We start from the raw sequence: 16,497 nt of genomic DNA, 5'->3' as shown, positions 1-16,497 counted from the left end.
TATAGCAACGTGTCAAAAAGAAGTAAAAACTGCCCTCTAATTTCTGCACCCAGAGATAACACAGATGATGTGTATGTACAGAGAAAAAAAAGACTAGAAAAGAGCAATTCGGTTGTCTGAGTCCCCTGCAGCTTCTATAACAAAAATCCCACAGACTGGGTGGCATAAATAAACAAGGGACATTTATCTCTCGGAGTTCTGGAGGCTGGAAAGTCCAAGATCAAGGTGCTGGCAGATTTGGTGGCTGATAGGAGCCTGCTTCCTGGTTCAAAGATGATGCCTTCTCACTGAGTCCTCTCATGGCCAAGGGGAGAGGGAGCACTCTGCGATCTCTTTGCTAAGAACACAGTTTCTATTCATGAGGGCTCCACCCTCGTGACCTAATCACCTCTCAAAGATCCCCCCCCCCACCTCCTAAAACCATCACCCTGGGGGTCAGGGCTTCAAGCTATGAATATAGTGGGGGAAGGGGACACAAACATTCAGTCTACAGTATTGGTAACAATAACTTTCTCCGGAAATTAATTAACTGTGCTTTCTTCTGCCTGGGTCTGCTGTAGGGAAGCCTCCAGGAGGCTGGCCTCTGTACCTGCAAGGGCCTGAGCCCCCAGACCCAGCCGCTGCAGTTCATCTGTGCCTCAGGAGCTATATATAGACCCACAGGCTGGGGCAGGCATCACGCAAACATTATGCATGATGTGTAGTGAGATGTTAGTTCATGTATATATAAAGCTGCGCTCCCATTACAGAACTCCTAATAATTAGGCTCCAGAAATTGCGGTTTGGACAGAAGCTGCTCCAGAAGGAGTCTGTGTTGGGGGAGGTATCTACGGAAGAAGCTTCCCATTTTCCCATTGACAGGATCCCTTGCTTCACCCCACTTGGATCGTGGAGCCCCCCACCCCTCCCCCTGTCCCACCAGGAGAGCTGTGCGCTGTTCTCTTGATACTCATTAGATGTTTTAGAGAAGCCACCTTCTGGGGGCTTCCAGCCTTTTCCACCTGCCCTCTGGGGTTTTTGAGCGGGGGGGGGGGGGGGCAGGAAGGATCTAAGAACTGAGCGGGGTAGGACTGCTAAGTGAGGAAACCTGGGGCAAGGGTGAGTTGCAGTGTGTGGCATGAGGGTAAGGGTGGCTGGTGGTCAGGGGCCATATTCTCCTGAGGGAACAGGAGATAAATGTAATTGTCAATTTCTAATAAGTCTTTGAATTGAAACCCAAGAAAATCAATACAGGAGCACCTTCTCTGCCCAAACACATTCTGGAAAAGCAGATTATAATACATATATTTCAGAACTGCCAGCACAGTGAAATTCACATGAAACCCCTCCCACACGCTCTCTCCCTCCAAGCTGACACAAGCCATCAACGCGGGAGGCTGTGGGCTCTTCGTGTCCCCATGACTCCATGCCTCCACTTCTCCTACCCAGCCCCCTGCACTTCGCAGGCGCTGTGGTGGTCATGATCCCTCGTGCTCCCTCCCTGCACCCGTCCTGAGGGGTAGGCAGGCAGAGACTGTTCTATCCTTGCACCAGATAATCCCAGAGGGCTTGAGTGCCCTGCCCAACTCCTGAGTCAGGAGTGTGGTGGCCAGGATTCAGAGCCACATTCGCGAACTCCAGGAGGGCAGGCAGGGTGGGGGGACGGGCTTGAGTAGAGGTGGGACATCAATGATGGAATCGCTGCTCCAAGAGTAGGGGCAGAGTCGCCTGGCAGATGAGAATGGAACACACAGGAGAGGATGGACCCGGGGGCTGCATTTTAAAATCCCTTTCACTCATGTTCTTTTTTCTTTTTAAATTGCAGTAAAATATACATGACATAAAATTTACCATTAGTGCCATTCAAAATGTTGTGTAGACATCACCGGTATCGAGTTCTAGAACATTCTCATCATCCCAAAGGGAAACCCCATGCCCGTTACCTGCACTGTGTCCCAAGGACACAGCTGGTGCCGGACAGAGTTGGCATTTGACACGTGCAGACTGTGGCTGAACAGTAGACATCCTTATTTTGCCAATAAGAAGTGTGGTTAGAAGAAGAAGGAGAAGGAGAAGAAGAAGAAGAAGAAGAGGAAAGTGCTAATTTGAATATGTAAACTTTTTAGGGTAATATTGAATTTTTCCAGTAACGTTTTAAATCACATACTATATACATTAACACATTAACTTAAAAATACAGCTTTTCCCCAACTCCCTCTGTTGTGAAATATTTAACACTTCACTCACATCCTTGACATCAGGTCCTTCTTACCACTGGAATCATTTTTTTAACATTTATTTATTTATTTTGAGAGAGAGGCAGAGAGAGAGAGAGAGAGAGAGGGAATTCCAAACAGGCTCCACACTGTCAGCTCAGAGACTGACTCAGGGCTCGATCTCACAAACTTTGAGATCATGACCTGAGCCTAAAGCACGAGTCAGACGCTTAACCAACTGAGCCACTCAGGTGCCTCTGAACCATGTTGTGAATCAGAGATCCACATTCTAGCCTATATTATTGTCCCTACAGTCTAAAGAGACTTGGCTATTTTTTATTAATACAGAAAATGTTTATTTCTTTAATAACAGCTTTTTGAGATATAACTAACATATCATAAAATTCATCCTTTTAAAATGTACAGTTTGGGGGTGTCTGGGTGGCTCAGTGGGTTAAGCATCCCATCTTGATATTGGCTCAGGTCATAATGTCACCATTGGCTCAGGTCATGATCTCACGGTTGGTAAATTGAGCCCCATGTCGGACTCTGGGCTGACAGCCCGGAGCCTGCTTGGGATTCTCTCTCTACTGTCTTTCTGCCCCTCCCCTGCTCACACGTGCACGCTTGCACACGTGCTCTCTCAAAAATAAATAAATATTTAAAATATGCATTTTGGTGAATTGTAGTACATTCGCAGAGCGGAACAACAGACACCGCTAAGTACTTGTAGAACATTTTGACCATCCCCCAAAGAAACCCTTTACCCTTAGCAGTCACTCCCTCTTCTCCTTTCCCCTCCAGCCCCCCACCAAAGCAGCTAATCTGCTCTCTGTCTCCACAGATGTACCCATTCTGGATATTTCATATACGTAGGGTCACATCATGCGTAGTTTTGTGTGTCTGGCGTCTTTCACTTCGCATGTTTCCAAGGTCCATCCATACTGTAGAAGGTCAGCGCACCCTTCCATGGTACCAACATTCCACCCCTCGTGTATTTCTTTATCAGCTCGTCGGCATTTGGGTGCTTCCATTTTGGCTATGGTGAACAGCACCCGAGTTCTTCCACTGACCACCTCTTGCGGTGTGATTATCTCCATTTTACAGGTGCAACACTGAGGCCAGAGCAGTGGGGACTCCAATCCCATCTTGTACCCACCCCCTCTCCATCCAGCGCGTCAGGGTTTCTCTCAGGCCAGAGTCGCTGGTTGATGCCAGAGAGAAAGGAAGGTGTTAGATCCTCACTTAAGCCAGGGAGAGCCCAAGAGCCCTCTACTCGTGGGAGGCCTGCGTGCTCACCTTTTACAGCTCTGTGAAGTGTGAGGAACCCAGGCACACACACCCATGTCAGGGATGCACAACCCTAAGCCCCCTTCTGTGGCCTGCTCAGGTTGTATAGCGAGAAGGGCCATGTGGCATCCAGCAGAAGCTCTGCCGTGCCAGCAACTGGACCCTCTACTGGGGAAGCAGGTCTGAGCCTCAGCCCACAGCAAAGCCCTGGCCTGCCCTCCTTCTGATGTCCAGGGGAAACCAGACCACATCCTCTGAAGCCATGGGCCCTTCCCGCTCTGCAGTCCTGTCCACGATGAGGCTCGGTCTGTGGTGGCTCCTTCTGAGCCCAGCAGGTGAGTGGGTGTAATCACTAGGACATCATGTCGCACCTGTAGGCTCCCGTGCCGCATGGGGGAGACTCCTGCAAGTGGGCTCCCGGCAGCTGCCAGTGCTGCAGGGGACTTGAGTAGCTCCTCCCACAGCGGGAAGGTGGCGGGGCACTCGCGGCTTTCATGCTGGGAGCTGTGGGACCTCGAGCCTCCCGAAGGTCAGCGTTCCTCATCTGCAAAATGCCCCTCGTTCTGCGAAATGCCCCAGGCTGTCGTGAGGACCACGTGAGATGCAAGTCTGGGACGAGCCCCTGGGATACAGTGGGCACTCAGTACACGGCAACTGCTGTTGCTGATGTGCTTTTCTGGATTTCAGCGCAGCATTCTTGGCTTGCTCGGGCGGGGGAACCTTGAAGAGTGAGGCTGTGTGCAGAGCGCGGTGAAAACAAACACGAGCGATTCCATCCACAATTTTGGGACACTTTGCCTGGCTGATAAGAAGGAGCAAATGCCAGTGGTTGGAGCAAAAATGGGGGAGATGCCTGAAGTAGCAGAGGATTTTGTGGTTAGCATTAGCGGTTCGTTGACTGGTGCGTGGGAATGAAAGGCTCGCTGTGATGGGTGAAGCCCTTCTCCCTGCAGCTCACTCCATGCCAACCAGGTGTCTCCCCCGTATCGCTGTCCCTGGGGGCTCCTCAGTTCTAGGCTGCATGTTGTCTGTAGGTCTGACTTCTTCTCCATTCCTCTGTCTCTGCCTCCCTGTCCAGCACTTATTTCCATGCCTTCTTATCTAATAGTCACAGCGTAACTGACATTTCTTTCAGTTTATTTATTTACTTGAGGAGGCAGGGCAGAGAAGGAGAGAGAGACAGACAGACAGAGAGAGAGAATCCCAAGCAGGCTCTGTGCTCTCATTGCAAAGCCCAACGTGGGGCTCACTCCCGCAAAGTGGGAGATCATGACCTGAGCTGAAATCAAGAGTCAGAGGTTTAACCATCTGAGCCACCTGGGCGCCCCTTTGGGCTCCCAGCCATGTGCTGGTTGCTTTGTTAAGTTCTACTTTATGTTGAATCCTCAAAACAATGTTTTGAGCCCAGCTCTGGATAGAGTCCCCATTTTGCAGATGAGGAAACTGAGGTTCAGTGGTTCTGATTTGATGGGGGAAGGACCCAAGCACCCACCACCATGGACTCCTGGAGACCCCACTCTTCCTTCCTGTCCGCAGGGTCAGCACAGCGAGCCTCCCGTACCCAAGCCGAGGACCGACTCTTCAAACACCTCTTTAGGGGCTACAACCGTTGGGCACGGCCAGTGCCCAACACCTCAGACGTGGTGATCGTGCGCTTTGGGCTGTCCATTGCCCAGCTCATCGATGTGGTGCGCCTGTCCCCCATACTTCTCCCTCTTGGGATCAGCCCCCAGACCACAGGTCCCTTTCCCGGGGTCCTTCCTCCCTACCCCCCCACTCTCCCAGCCCCACACCCCCTCCTGAGAGGGCAGTGATTGGCAGCTGTGGGTTTTCTAAGTGCCCTGCTTGTTCCACTGGACACAAAGAGGACCCAAGTGGCCCGTGTGATCTTGAAGAATCTGAGTAAGGGTGGCAGTATCGGGAGGGAATGGTAAATTGGGCTGGGCTTGGGGTGTCGCATAAGAGGTTCCTCTGGCGAGTAGGGGGCCTGCATCGTCCCACCCCACTCTACCCTGTTTTGGGGGACTGGTTCCATCACTGCCTGTTCTTATTCTCTCTACCGGTCAGGATGAGAAGAACCAAATGATGACCACCAACGTCTGGCTAAAGCAGGTGAGATTCTCTCCACTGGTTGGGGCGAGAATAAGGGAGGGAGCCCACGGACCCCAGACCCACCCAGGACTCTCTCACTCTCAGCAGGATTCTGAATTCATGTTTCACCCAAGAGTTACCAGTTGGGACATTCCCAAAGCCAGCCGATTGCAGAATGCTCCTCGTAGGGGCTGTGCTCTGAGACTCCAAGTCCAGTACCTGAGAATGTCACCTACAAGAACCCAGTCACCCCCTTTCTGGGAATGGGCATTTCCTACGTCCCGGCTATTGTTTGGAGATCAGTTTATTGAGTTGTCACTGAAAACCCAAAGGAGGTTTTATTCTGCCCCTTTTACAGCTGAGGAAAGCCTGAAGCTGAGTGCAACTCAGCTAGAAAAGGGGGACCCAGGTGTGCTCAACTCGGAACTGCAGGCTCCTTCTGCGGGAGAATGCTGGGTGTTCCACGTCTATGCTGCCTAACAAACTACCCCGAAACTTAATGGCTCAAAGTAACAGTTGTCATATCTCATAGCTTTATGGCCAGGAGTTTGGGTGATGTCTTCTGCTTTGCGTGGCAACTACTGGTGATACTTGGTGCTGATAACCTGTGGTCTGCTCTGGAGGGTCTAAGAGCGCTTGACTCATGTCAATTCCTTAGGAGGGGTGTCTGGAAGGCTCGGGAAGGTTCTGGAAGCTGGGTCCACAGGGCCCTTCTTTCTCTTCAGGCATAGTCAGGGTGTCTCCATGAGTTCTCTCCCGCAGGGGAGTTGGACGCCTCACCTGGTGGTTCAGACACCCCAGAGCCAGGGTCCTCAGAGTCAGGAGATGAAGCTGCTGGCTTCTTATGGTCTGAAAACTGGCCTGCATCCATCCTGGAAAAGAATGTGTGACCCTTTTTGATGTACCGTCCTTGGGGGCAGAACTTGGGGGGCACAGGCTTTATTAGAGCCTGAATATATTCCTTTCCTCTTCACCCCCTCGCGCTCTGCCTGGCCCCTCCCCAGGCCCCGAAGTGGAGATGGTGAGAGCACATGAGAAAGAGGACCTAGCCTTCTGTCTACTTTCCCCCCATACTCCGTCTTTCTGTCCCATTGGTAACTTAACCATCTCCTATCTCAGAGGCTCGTACCCAGAAAACCACAAGAATCAGAATTTTGATTGGCATTTCCATTTTGAGTCTTTTGAATGACTGCCTTACTTTCTGTAAGTGGCTAGTGGTGTCCTTCCTGCCTCCATAGGCCCTGGGGCAGTATGCTGGCCACTTAATTTATAGTTGAATGCTTAGGTTGGAGGTGTGGAGCAGGCCCCTCTGACAATGTTCACCTTGCGGCTGTCAGGGGCCACACAGCTCATCTTTACAGATGTGCACACTGAGGCCCAGAATAGTAAGAGACTTGGGAAGCCACATAGTCCCGAAGTTCAGGGGGAGACCTAGAACCTGGGCTGCCATAATTGTCCCCATGAGCCCGTCACCTTGGCTTCGGGGGCTGGGGTGGGAAGCAGAGGAAGGAGCACTGGAGCAAAAGTCAGGCCAACCAGCACCACCTCTGACCAGCCTCAAACCTCACTTTCCTCATCTGTGAAATGGGGATAGTATAAACCGTTGCCTGCATCGGCAACCAATTGCCAATTAATATAACCCATTGGTGTAGATGCCCTCCACGTGTTGGTTGAACCCAAAAGCTAGACAGATGATGGTCTAGGGGCAAGGGGATAGGTTTCTGAAGATCAGTCCCTTTCAAAATTATTCAACGTCCTGAGAAATCCTGACAATTTTACGAACGTTTCAACCTTTCTTATTTTGCAAGTCTGGCTCCTCTGAGCACCTCAGCCTTCTCCTACAGGTGAGCGGTCAATACCACAGCTAGGTCAGTGTCTTCCCAAGCGTGGTTTGGGTACCAACGGCAGTGTTTTGTGAGATGATTTTACTTGCCTCGCTAATCTTTTGGTAATAGTTGTGTATTTATATTCTAGTGGATGTTTTCAAATGCTCTTGGTTTTCTAGTTACGTCAGTGACATAAAATTTCAATATTTATGTAAGTTTAAAAACGGCGAACCAATTTAAAGGAAAATACTAAGCACATGATGAGACAGGTGGTGCACATATATTGGAAAAAAATATGAAAATGGGGCTTGGAAGTTTGAGGTTGGGGAACCACTGAGCTAGACGAGTGCTTTTCCCCTCATGCTCCTGCTTCCTGGAAATGCTTGTCTTTCCCTTCTCTCCTTCCTGGATCTCTACCTAGGTGGATGCTTTGTGTAAATGTCACACGACTATCCTTAGAGGGGAAAAGGCATATTCATGGGACCCTTTCCAAGGGTGCATCACAGCGCTATTTTAGTGCAGATGTACAGAAGCAAAATGGCCCCTGGAATGAGGGCAGGCTTGGAGGCCAGGGGAGGCCAGGATTCAAGCACCCTCCATACTTCACTTTCCTCACCCTAACCCACAGGATTACTTGTGAAGATTAGAAAGAACCATCTAGAGGGCCTGCGACAAAAGTGGGTTTCTAAATGGTAGTAGTCATTATTTTAATTATGATAAGCCCTTGGAAGCAAAGGACAGCCTTGTGTGTCGACCCCAGTCATCATCTGTTGGGGGTGGTTGTTTCCTTCAGGTCCAGAAGAGATCTGGGAAGCCCTCCCAGAGACAGGACCAGACAGCTTGAGGGAGGAGGCATTGTTTTCATTGCTCAGAGACACGTTTACTGAGCATTCACCAGGGATGTGGTGCTAGGGAGCCAGAGTGAGAAACAGATGTCCCTGGCTTCATAGAACTCACAGAGGCATTCAATAAACCCATACGCAAATCCACATTGCTCACCACTATGATCATGCCAAAGAGGGAAATTTCAGAGAGCGGGTAATGCTAACCTGGTTTGGGGGGGAAAGATTCACTTGGACCAGCTGCTGGGAGCAAGGCTGCCCCCCCCCCCACATCCCCTTGTTGCTGGGACTCCCAGGGGGCTCTCTGAAGCACAGTCAGGAAGTCACTGCATAACCCTGGCAGGATGTGTTCACCTCTCTGGTCCTCAGTTTCCTTACCTGTTAAAATGGGGAAATACTGCCACGTGCTCAGCATTCCCTGCCCGCCTCTCCCGCTAAGGCTCTTCCCAGACAGAGGGTGTAAAAATACGTAAACTGTGGGGCGCTAATAAATGTTCCTACAAGTGAGTGAGGTGGCTCTCCAGGGTCTTCCTGCTAGGGAGGCAAAATGAGGACTAGGAGCGGGACTAGGGTGACCTATGGTCTTGGTGTGCTTGTACTAGAGTTGGGGCAAAGTTGGGGGATGCTGATCTTAGGCTGGACTTCCGATCCCCAGCTCAGAGCCCTGGCCCAGCCTCCCAGACCTTTCCCTTCTGTGGGGCTAGGAGAGGCGCTTGGGACGTTCCCGCCAGCTGCTGGGGCGTCCCCAGGCTGCCCTAGGTGTGCCCAGGTGGCTCCCTGGGCGGTGCCGGTGATGTGACCCCCTCCCCCCCTCCCATGCACAGGAGTGGAATGATTACAAGCTGCACTGGAACCCGGCCGATTTCGGCAACATCACATCCCTCCGGGTCCCTTCCGAGATGATCTGGATCCCTGACATTGTCCTCTACAACAAGTAGGAAGCCAGGGATCCCAGAGGCCCCTGGGAGGCCCCTGGGGTGGGGGGCGGGTAAAGTGAGGCTCTGCTGGGTTGGACGTGGGCGGTACCTTCTTGTGTCCCTGCTTCCTTGCTTTCCTCTCAACTCCTGCTTTGCTCATCCTTACCCCCTTCCCCTTCCTCTTGGTTCCATTATTTCTTTCCTTGTGTTCTCGCACTCAGACACCCAAACTTACTGAGTGAGCATCCACTCTAAATCAGTGCACGGTGCTGTGCTGCGTGGTGGTGGGGGACACAGATTTGCCAACATTGAGTAGTATTTGCAACATGTGGCTGGTGCAGGCTCTGAAAACAGTGGCTAGGAGTTGGCGGTTTGCAGGCTGACAGTACTGCTGGAACAGGTAAGCAGCATCCCCCCCGGGGGGGGGGAAACACCTTCCAGGGAGCAAACTCACTTGGTATGGGTACTTTTTAAAACTCGTATTATTGACAGTTGTCTTGTATTCAAGACCAAAAAGGAGCCGTCTTTGAGCATAATGACGAGAAGCTAATAAAAGCCAAGGAGTGTCTAAAGACGGCACCAAGAACACCAACACAATTTTTTTTTTAGTGTTTTTAATTTTTATTTATTTCAAGAGATACAGAGAGAGGGATCAGGGGAGGGGCAGAGAGAGAGAGAGAGAGGGAGAGAGAGAATCCCAAGCATGTTCCGCGCTGTCAGCACAGAGCTCGATGCGGGGCTCGAACTCACCAAGGGTGAGATCATGACCCGAGCCGAAGTCAGATGCTCAGCTGACTGAGCCACCCAGGTGTCTCCACAATTTTTTTTTAAAGAAGGTGTAGAGATCTATACTTCCATTTGTGTGTTTGCTGTCAGGTAATTCTTGATTTAGAAATCAAAACTTAAGGGGCACCTAGGTGGCTCAGTTGGTTGAGCGTCCGACTTGGGCTCAGGTCATGATTTCACGGTTCGTGGGTTCAAGACCCCCGTCAGGCTCTGTGCTGACAGCTCAGAACCTGCAGCCTGCTTTGGATTCTGTGTCTCCCTCTCTCTCTGCCCCTCCCCCACTTGTGCTCTGTCTCTCTCTCTCTTTCAGAAATGAATACACGTTAAAAAGAAATTAAACAAAAACTGTTCTATAGAAATCAAAATGTAAAAGCTGTTTGGCATTATGCTTGTCTAACAGTGTTTTCTAAAGTGGGGCTCTAAAGGGTGCTAGTTCTCAGAGATATAAATAGGTATGAAAAGTAGTCCTGTGGTCAAATAATTTTGGATAACATTGTATATCGTTAAGTCTCCTGTCCTGGCCCCAGTCTTTTGGAAAATGTTAGGACAAGACAGCATTTTAAATGTTAGAAGTTGCACAGCCAAGAAACCCATGTAGCCTAGGATTTCCCTGTTCATTTGGCCCGAATTTAAACAATAAAACAAAGGGAGACAGATCCACTTTTGGAGTCTTGGTGTCTTCAGATAGGTCAAAGGGGAATGACAATGATTCCTTTATACCACCCATCCCTGGTCAGACCCAAAGCCCTGAACGTCTGTAAACACACATTCAGCACGGATTTCTGGAAGGTCTAACACTGCAGGTGCCTAGTGTTTGCTGTCACTGGACTCATGGACCCCTTTGTGCCCCAGAGCCGCCCCCTCCCGCCCCCCCCCCCCCCCCCCGCCCCGAGCCAGCACCCAGGATCCTTCGTGCCCAGGATCCTTCGTGTCGCTGTTTCTGGCAGAAGTCAGGAGCAAAATCCTACACCTGATGTTTGGGATTGCCAATAAAGCTTTGGCCAGTGTTACTTGATTATAACAGGAAAGTCTTTTGATAGGATGAAAGTTCAAACCAAATTCTTGCAGACATTCAAGAAAGGTCTCCTCCATGGAGGCATTCCACTCCAGGCGAAACTGAAGGATCAAGGAAATTGCACTTTTCCTTCCTCAGAATGGGGCACATGTTGCCATCTAGTGGTAATTCTGCGTGGTGACAAAAAAAATGCCTTAAAAAAAATTAAAGTTTGCCCTGATATTTGTTACTATCAAAGTTCCCGTTTCCAATCCCGTTTTTCCAATCCGTGGTCTGGAATTTCTCCATGGGAAAGAAGGTTGTCTTCCTGTGTGTTCTTCTGGTTCCCTTGCCTTATAGGGAATTGGAGGGAGAAGGAAGGCTCCTTAAATGCTGGGGTGTGGAGCCCACCGCACCGCCTGCCCCCTCTACCCCCCAGGGAATCAGGGACTCAGGCTATCAGGAAGCCCCCAGCGAATGGTCACTGTTCTTCCAGTGTTCCCCGAGCCTTTGTGGGTCCTTGGATGCTTAGCCCCATGACATCACAAACATCATCTCCCACCACCCCTTCTTTAAAAAAATATTTTTTTAATGTTTATTTATTTTTGAGAGAAAGAGAGAGAGAGAGAGAGTGCGCACCAGCAGGGGAGGGGCAGAGAGAGAGAGAGACACAGAATCCGAAGCAGGCTCCAGGCTCTGAGCTGCCAGCACAGAGCCCGATGTGGGGGGGGGGGGGGCTCGAACCCATGGACCGTGAGATCATGAAAATCAGAAACGCAACCGACTGCGCCACCCAGGCGCCCCTTCTACCACCCCTTCTTATGCCCTGCCCCCCAAACCTGAGCACACACTGAGTTCTGTCTTTCCCCTCTTCTTCCTCTGTTCCCAGCCCAGGCTCTGCTGGTAGGCTCTTCACCCCATCTCTCTGCCAATCCCACTACTTTCAGGGTGACCCTGCTCACTTGGGGAGGTCCTCCCACCCCCACCTCCACCCCCACCCCCAATGTGTCTTGGGGAGCACTTGGACTGCCCTTGGAGTGCTGCTGCTAAACTGCCTCCCTTGTGGTGTAGGTGTGCAGGGCTGCCTCTGGTTTCCTGGAGGTTCCTGAAGGGCAGGCCCGTGTCCCACATCCCATCCCCCCACAGCTCCCGTGTGGCCCCTAGTGGATGAGGCCCAGGTAGAAACGCACAGTAAATGGATGGAGTCAAGGAGGTATCTCTCTACACCAGCAGAGGTGCTGGGTCTCTTCTGAGCAAGGAGCTAAGGATCCCAGGTGGAGAAGGCAAGACCCCAGATAAGGGCTTTGCTGACCATCTGCTGGGGGGAGGAAATATACACAATCACTCTAACATATTAAATGAATACCAGCAGGCAATGAGACTATATGCCCCATGGGTTTATAAACATGTAAAAAATTATATACACGATCTGTATGTCAGCCAAACATATATGATGTACATGACATCAGAATGTTAATGTGGTTATTTAAAAAATTCTCTTTTTAGATGTTTACTTATCTCGAGAAAGAGAGAGAGTGCACGCATGTGTTCGTGTGCTCTTGCACACTTGCAGGGGAGAGGCAGAGAGAGGGAAAGAGAGGGAGAGAGAGAATCCCACGAAGGCTCCATGCTGTCAGCTCAGAGCCCAACACGGGGCTCGATCTCAGGAACTGTGAGATCGTGACCTGAGCCAAGATCGAGAGTGGGACGCTTAACCGACTGAGCTACCCAGGCATCCCTAAAATTCTTGGTATTTTCCTATATTCCTCAAAATTCATACTTTTTTTTAAATTTTTTTTTTCAACGTTTATTTATTTTTGGGACAGAGAGAGACAGAGCATGAACGGGGGAGGGGCAGAGAGAAAGGGAGACACAGAATCAGAAACAGGCTCTAGGCTCTGAGCCATCAGCCCAGAGCCCGACGCGGGGCTCGAACTCACGGATCGTGACCTGGCTGAAGTCGGACGCTTAACCGACTGCGCCACCCAGGCGCCCCAAAATTCATACTTTTGTAATTAAAAAGACAGCGTTTGAAAGACACTCCTTCAGGTCGCTCTGAATATGCGCGGAAGAGTCTCGCACGCTTGCGTAAATCCCTGCAACTTGGCCAGGTCCGGCTTTGTTCTTGGGGTCCCCTGCTGTTGGCTGTCTGGAGCAGCCTGGCTTGGGCAGGCAGGCTGTGCCAGGTCCTCCAGCTCCTCTCCTGTCTCCAGTGCAGATGGGGAGTTTGCGGTGACCCACATGACCAAGGCTCACCTCTTCTCCACGGGCACTGTGCACTGGGTGCCCCCGGCCATCTACAAGAGCTCCTGCAGCATCGACGTCACCTTCTTCCCCTTCGACCAGCAGAACTGCAAGATGAAGTTTGGCTCCTGGACGTACGACAAGGCCAAGATCGACCTGGAGCAGACAGAGCAGACGGTGGACCTGAAGGACTACTGGGAGAGCGGCGAGTGGGCCATCATCAATGCCACGGGCACCTACAACACCAAGAAGTACGACTGCTGCGCCGAGATCTACCCCGACGTCACCTACTACTTCGTCATCCGGCGCCTGCCCCTTTTCTACACCATCAACCTCATCATCCCCTGCCTGCTCATCTCCTGCCTCACGGTGCTTGTCTTCTACCTGCCCTCCGACTGTGGCGAGAAGATCACACTCTGCATCTCTGTGCTGCTCTCGCTCACCGTCTTCCTCCTGCTCATCACGGACATCATCCCCTCCACCTCCCTGGTCATCCCGCTCATCGGCGAGTACCTGCTCTTCACCATGATCTTCGTCACGCTCTCCATCGTCATCACGGTCTTTGTACTAAATGTCCACCACCGCTCCCCCCGCACCCACACTATGCCCCACTGGGTGCGGGTGGCCTTTCTGGGCTGTGTGCCCCGGTGGCTTCTGATGAACCGGCCTGTGCCCCCCCTGGAGCCCCGTGACCCCCCAGATCTGAAGCCCAGCTCCTCTCATTACTGGCTGGAGACCAACGTGGATGCGGAGGAGAGAGAGGAGGAAAAGGAGGAGGAAGACAGATGGGGGTGGGCAGCTCACTTATCCCCCTCCATGGGTGTCCTCCGTGGCCACGGTGGTCTACATCAGGGGGCCTCAGGGCCCAGGGTGGAGGTCCAGTTGCAGGAGGGCGGGCTTCTGCTGTCACCTCACATACAGAAGGCACTTGAAGGTGTGCACTATATTGCTGATCACCTGCGATCTGAGGATGCTGACTCTTCGGTGAGTGGGGGCCGGGAGAGGGGCTCTTCCCCTTGGTGATTCCACCAGCCTGGTAGGGAACCACCTCATCCCAAGGTGTCAGTTTGGGCCACCTGGTCTCCTTCATGAGGACCCACTTCCCTCAGTGTGGCCGTTGGGAGTCTGGACTAAACTGATAAAGAACTTCTAGCTAGCAGCTGTTAAGACACTAATTGGCAGGTGGCAGAACAGCAGCCAAGGATGCTCTGGTTAAGGCTCACTGGGGGACAGCAGGCCAGAGAAGGAGGGTCCTCAGATGCTGAAATTCCCCGTGCCATCCTCACGCCAGCCTTTATCACCATTACCCTATAGGTGGTGAGGCAAGGGGGCAGAGGGAGGTGGAGGGACTATCATCAGGAGACGATAAATCAGATAAATCAGGCTGCTGCTTTGTCAGCCTTCTTCCTCTGTCCTGATGGGTTTCCTCCCAGTTCTCTTTGTGGGCTCTGGGCATTTTGTGGAATTCACTATTCACCCACAAACCCTGAGGAACCTGGGTTGTACCAGGTGGGTTCCCCGTCTTGGTCCCTGCTGTGCCCAGTATTATTAGGTCAGCAGGCCACTGCTCAGAATCACAGATTTCTTATCAACCTAGGGAAGGATGAAAGGCCGGGAGGTTATTAGTGGGTGGCCTTGTTGAGTAGATAAGGAAAATTAATCATTAATCTAGGAGCAGGTAGGAATCCAGAACTGTTTGCTTGGTCTTTGAGCACAAATTCCACATAGCCCCGCCCCCCTATGGCCCCACCCCTTTCCCTGGGCCACACTACCCTTGCTTACCTCCTCCTCTCCAACTCCTGCAGTGGATGGGGGAATTGGGTGGGAGGTGATGTCGGGGCAGCAAAGTCTTCACCATTTTGTAACTGCTGAGTGTTGACTTTAAATCACTGTAGGCCCCTGAGAAGACCCATGCCCCTTGGTGGTTGTAGAACCTCTAGCCTCCCTTAGCTGGAACTTGAGAGTCTATGGGAAGGCTCTGGGGTGAGGTCACAGGGGTGGGATAGGACAGGGATCACTAGGAGAGGCTTGTTTGAGTCTTGAGACAACATTAGCTCCCCAAGGTCTCGGTGGGGCCCCTGTTGCCCCCAGTGTCATCACTACAGGGCTGTGAATGGGTGGGACACTTCCCCTCTCCCAAGGCCTGTCACAGTGAGTCCTTTTCTACCTGCAGGTGAAGGAAGACTGGAAGTATGTGGCCATGGTCATTGATAGGATATTCCTCTGGTTGTTTATCATCGTCTGCTTCCTGGGGACCATTGGACTCTTTCTCCCTCCATTCCTGGCTGGAATGATCTGATTTCCTCTTCCTTGTTTTGGCCCAAAGGCGGCACTGCTTGACCATCTTTAACCGCTGTCCCCTCTAGAGAACACCTTTGGGGTCAACACCATCTGCCTGCAGGTGCCTCTCTGTGGAGTCCCTACACTGGCCTAATCATCAAAGACTCCTTGGGTCAATTCACTTGACGTTACTGTATTATGTGCTGAGAATCTGCTGGGCACAGAGCCCTGCTTTGGATGCTGACGAGCTAGGAAATAAGGAACTTGCTTTGAAGAAGATTACAATATGGTGGTGACGGTGCGAATCCACATAAGATTCTCTGGCAGGGGCCAGGAAGACACTAACAGGAGGTCCGAGCAGAGTGATCCAGCGGGGAGAGGCACAGACCTCAAAGGATGGGTGCATGGGGAAGAGGGGAGAGGGTGCTTCTGGGGGTGGAAAGGCTGTGAACAGCACTTTGGATTCAGGAATGAGCACGAAGTGTCTAGGAGAACAGGCAGGCTGAGATGGGGCTCCGGGGTGGGAGCAGTGGGAAGAGCTTGGAAAGGCAGGTTAGGGTGTCTTTGAACCATGTAGAAAAACAAGTTCACATTCTGATCCTGCAGGTCTAACAGTAGGATGGTAAAGACTCTTCTGGAAGGAGAGAAAGGGGGAAGTGGGGCCACAGGTGGCGGTATAGGTTAGGGCCTCTAGGTGGTGGAGGGATGTGTGGTTGGATGCAGGTAGCTGGGCCATCCCACCTTCCTGGAAGCTCATTGGAACCCCTGGCTTCTCCTCACCTTTAGCCACACCCCCTGCTACAAACTGGCTCAGCACCAGCGGCCCCAAGACGTTTGGCAGCGCTGAGAGTCCCTGTCTTCGGGGTTGCCATCTGGCCTTGAATGCATATTAACAAACCAGGAAGCTATCCTGAGCCATTCTTGACTAACTCAAGCTGGCAGCTTTCTCCCCCCAACCCTCTACAGGACACGTGGTGCTCGACGCTCTGGACCTTTGCTCCCAGTGACTGATGGGAACGAGCTGGATCGCTC

The 16,497-nt window shown here is 51.7% G+C and overlaps 1 protein-coding gene across 1 annotated transcript; it reads left to right on the top strand.

Annotated features, from left to right (window-relative positions):
- The first annotated feature begins 3,591 nt into the window (after positions 1-3,591).
- Positions 3,592-15,610, top strand: CHRNA2 (cholinergic receptor nicotinic alpha 2 subunit). Its single transcript, XM_043564696.1, has 6 exons — positions 3,592-3,820; positions 5,022-5,173; positions 5,553-5,597; positions 9,069-9,178; positions 13,155-14,169; positions 15,359-15,610. The coding sequence occupies exons 1-6, from the start codon at positions 3,712-3,714 to the stop codon at positions 15,482-15,484; spliced, it is 1,557 nt and encodes a 518-aa protein (XP_043420631.1). The 5' UTR covers positions 3,592-3,711; the 3' UTR covers positions 15,485-15,610.
- The last annotated feature ends 887 nt before the right edge of the window (positions 15,611-16,497 follow it).

This window comes from Prionailurus bengalensis, chromosome B1, assembly GCF_016509475.1.
Source record: "Prionailurus bengalensis isolate Pbe53 chromosome B1, Fcat_Pben_1.1_paternal_pri, whole genome shotgun sequence".
Taxonomy (NCBI): Eukaryota; Metazoa; Chordata; class Mammalia; order Carnivora; family Felidae; genus Prionailurus; species Prionailurus bengalensis.
The sequence above is the reverse complement of the archived record's forward strand: the minus strand, read 5'-3'. Positions and strand labels throughout refer to the sequence as shown.